The sequence below is a fragment of the Anneissia japonica genome, unplaced genomic scaffold (assembly GCF_011630105.1).
Source record: "Anneissia japonica isolate Jap-2015-1 unplaced genomic scaffold, ASM1163010v1 scaffold25213_len355544_cov161, whole genome shotgun sequence".
Lineage (NCBI taxonomy): Eukaryota > Metazoa > Echinodermata > Crinoidea > Comatulida > Comatulidae > Anneissia > Anneissia japonica.
In genome coordinates this window covers 327,468-331,188 of record NW_022755918.1, presented here as the reverse complement: position 1 = coordinate 331,188, position 3,721 = coordinate 327,468, and the positions used below count along the sequence as shown (strand labels likewise).

The 3,721-nt window shown below is 36.5% G+C and overlaps 1 protein-coding gene across 1 annotated transcript in view; it reads left to right on the top strand.

Moving 5' to 3' along the window:
* LOC117123771 overlaps nt 1-3,138 on the top strand; it is a 6,506-nt gene extending 3,368 nt beyond the window's left edge. The window contains exons 3-7 of the mRNA XM_033269783.1: nt 178-259; nt 662-792; nt 2,375-2,440; nt 2,539-2,766; nt 3,097-3,138. Of these exons, the coding sequence (XP_033125674.1) occupies nt 178-259; nt 662-792; nt 2,375-2,440; nt 2,539-2,766; nt 3,097-3,138 (549 nt within the window). The remainder of the gene's footprint in view (nt 1-177; nt 260-661; nt 793-2,374; nt 2,441-2,538; nt 2,767-3,096) is intronic.
* The last annotated feature ends 583 nt before the right edge of the window (nt 3,139-3,721 follow it).

Genomic DNA, 3,721 nt, shown 5'->3' with positions numbered 1-3,721 from the left:
CTCAGTATAATATCTGGCTCTTATACACATCTAGATGTGTATAAGAGACAGTCTCTCCCTATCCTGCGGTTGAACGTAATGTAGGGGATTGAGTGATGTAGGTGTTCTAGTTGTTGAACACAATCTGCGTCATGTGACAGGCTGTCTTAATTAAATTTACATATTTGTTTGTATTAGAAATGTCTGATTCGTAACCCCAAAAAACGTCCGTCCATTGAGACACTTCTGAAGCACCCGTTCCTAAGGAACAAGACGCAAGGTAAGCTGTTGCAGGAACCAAGTACAATTTCACATAATGATTATACGTGATTATAACAACGTAAAGATGATGATGGTGATTGTAGCAGCCTCCAGATTATATCCTGGTCAGCTGATCACTTAACTCTACTTGTGCTCCTTGTGGGTTTAAGAACTATGTATGGTATATGTACATAACTTTATGTGTAACGTCAACTAACATGTATTGTAATAATATAATAATCAAGATGTAATGATTAAAAAACAGTGTTTCCTCACAAAACAAACACGCCTAACAAGATTCTGGATTCTAAACAATGAGTTATGATAATAACAATAATGCACTTTCAAATATAAATTTGAAACCTGTAAATGCTTATAAGATACAAAATATACGTAAATATATATGAACTTTTTTATATAGATAAATTGGCAAGTTCAACGAACTCTGGTACGTGTGACTTTAGCGCAAGTCAACTGCAGGCTCTGATTAGTCAGCTTTCATCAGTCCGGGTGCATTCGCCAAAAAGTTTGAGTGCAATATCAAAGGCAAAGGTATGTCTTTATTATGTTGTCCTGGTCTGTGTTCACATTTGTGGTTAATGCTGTGTTACCCAGTAACATTGCTTGTGACCACACTCAAAGTGAAACTAAAGCCAGGCACTCACTACACCTGACTGAATGCAACACGACGACGATAATTTTTTTATGATGATTCGTTCAGACGACCACCAACAATTAGCAGACGGCGTTGCATCGTCTTGCGCTCACAGGGAGTGGAGTTAGATTCATCGTGCGACTGTCGTACAACCGTCGCATGTCGCAGTGAGTGTCCGGCACAACTAAACAGTGGAAGACTTGAGCAATGGCCTGCCAAGCTTAAAACACTTTATGTAATAGTCCCTTCAATCACTTGCTGTGAACCTTGGTAGAATTTGACCAATTGGTATCCAGTGTTATTTTTTAAGATGATGTTATTTTGAGAGTTTGCTAATGAAACATTGGACCTCAATTTTATTGAAATATGGGTAGAATCAGAATAGACTTCAAGGACAAGACTGTGGGTAGCGATCACTAGCACAAGGCCTGCATAGAGACTTATTGTTAATTGTTATTTAGTTTCATTTGTTATTTGGTATTTACAAAGTGCCTTCAGGTTACAAAGTGCATACATGCCAAGTTTGAGTTTGGCTGTGGATGGAGATTTGCACAGGAATGAAACAATTTAGGCGTGGTTTGAGGGCCCGCCTAGGGCCCCGGAAATTTTTAGGCCTAGATGCTCTCTGGTGCACTCTGAGCAGATCTCTAGTGCTCAAATTAAATCTTAAAAATGGGGTAATATATACTAACATTTTTTGAAAAATAAAATTCTATAGCTTTATTTCAGTGTCAAAACTCTTAACTTTATTTATTTTTTTCAACAAAATTTTCAAAATACTCAAATATACGTTTTACATTTGACAAACAATTCTTTTGGTAAAACAAGTTAAACAGAAGAGGAGATCTGTGTAAAAGAGAGGCTGAAGCATCATTTGCTCTCTTTTGATGAATGTAACTGGTTGTATGCCCAAGTTGCACCCTTAGCTTTCTTTAAAATAGAAATGACGTAATGTGTACAGCGCCACCAGTGTTAATTTTACACGAATACATTGTTTACTATTGGAACGGCATGTATTTTCGCGAAGCGATAGAACTTTCAGAGATTTTATATGCCTTATAAAACTACAGAATTGTCACGTTTTGGATATTTTTGTATTAAATTGTGGGTTTTTATAAAAAATCTTGAGATTATTAGAAAAGCTGGAGATTTTAGGCTAGTGGCGGGAGAGCTGGAGGTTAGGGCGAAAAGCGGGAGTCTCCCGCCAAATGCAGGAGACTTGGTAGGTATGAAAGTGCTGTGTTTCCCCTGGTCAAAGGATCTACATGCTTTAATGGCTTAAATGTTGCTGGCACATGCTTATAGTTGCTTCCAGTGTTGTTCATGTAATAATCAGTAAAATAAAATGCATTGTATTCAAATTTTAGATACACTATTTATTTTCAAGATGTCTGCCAGTTTTCCTAGTCACTAAGGTAATAGCATTAGACATAAGACTACCCTTTGTAAAGATTCAATTTACCTTTTCTTTTTGAACAGGGTTTGATCGAACAGCTTACAAAAAAAAGTGGCATTTCTGACACACCTGCAGAGTTAGAACAAGCAGTAAGTTCATCGAATTTTGAAAAATTTACTTTATCTTGATTGCTTTTGTAATAATTTATTATTTAATGTCCACCCAATGTTTGATTATTCTTTTGAAGATTTCTGGTAGTCATCCTGCTTCCTTGACAGTAATAGAAACAGCGCCCTCGGTGTCAGCTGCCGTTTTTCCGTTGTCTCAACCTCCAATGAAACAGGCAAGGATGTCTGCTAGACAGCCTCTCCAGTCAGTCAACATGGTGGATGTTCAGAAAGTCCAGACCAACTTGAAATCAGGAACATCTGCATCCAGTTCTGGACTCAAACACAGATATGAAATAAATGATAAGGTTATTGTTAATATTAATAAATTAAAATATGATAGTAAGTAAAGTAATAACTATGATAAGATGATGGTATCATTTTTATATAGCATACATTTCTAGATGTTTTACATTACATTTACGTATTTTGCCTCCTGTTGTAAGAGGGCGACATTTAATGTTATTGAAGTTAGTAATCTATGCTCCTGGATAGGGACAGATCACATGAATAAAGTTCTTCACCCATGGATGTCAAAATTGAAGTCCTTGTATCAACAATTGTCACATAAAGCAAAATGTTTCAGAAACTATTCTTCATTCACTTAATGAAGGTTTTATTTGTGTGTTTTTTTTAAGGAGAATCTTGGCATGAGAGAAAGTATGGTTAATAGTCAATGATGAACATAATATAATTACAGAAATCGTTTACATGGAATAGCTGTAGTAGATGTAGGCTATTATGGCTTTGTATATATTTACATACAGTAAACAAACAATGAAATAGGTTTTTGTCAAACCGGTTTTTGCATGTGTACTCCCCGACACCTTGAAATTCTCGTGCTATACTTTTTAGTTACATTTTTTAATGACCAAGGCAGGTTTCGACCTTCAGAAAGGTTTTGTTTCATCCTTTAATGAGAAGTTTAGAAAGGGTGATACAGAATGGCATATCAGCAAACGGCCAATGGGAAGAAGGGTCTTGCTACTTTCCTAATTGCGTGAACATTCACTACTTAATTGTGTACACCATTGTCTGGTACCGTAGGCAAAGAACTAATAGGCCGACTAGCCCAAGATAGTTTTATCAGTGGCGTATCTAGAGTTACTGAAATTGGGGATGCAAAGGTGAAGTTGGGAGCTCGATGATAATGTGAGGTGGCACTACGTGGCAAATTAAGGTGGTATTAGGTGATTTTTAACTACTGTAGCATAATTTTTTTGCTTAAAAAATTTCCAGTTGGGAGGGGAATGGGGTGCACAA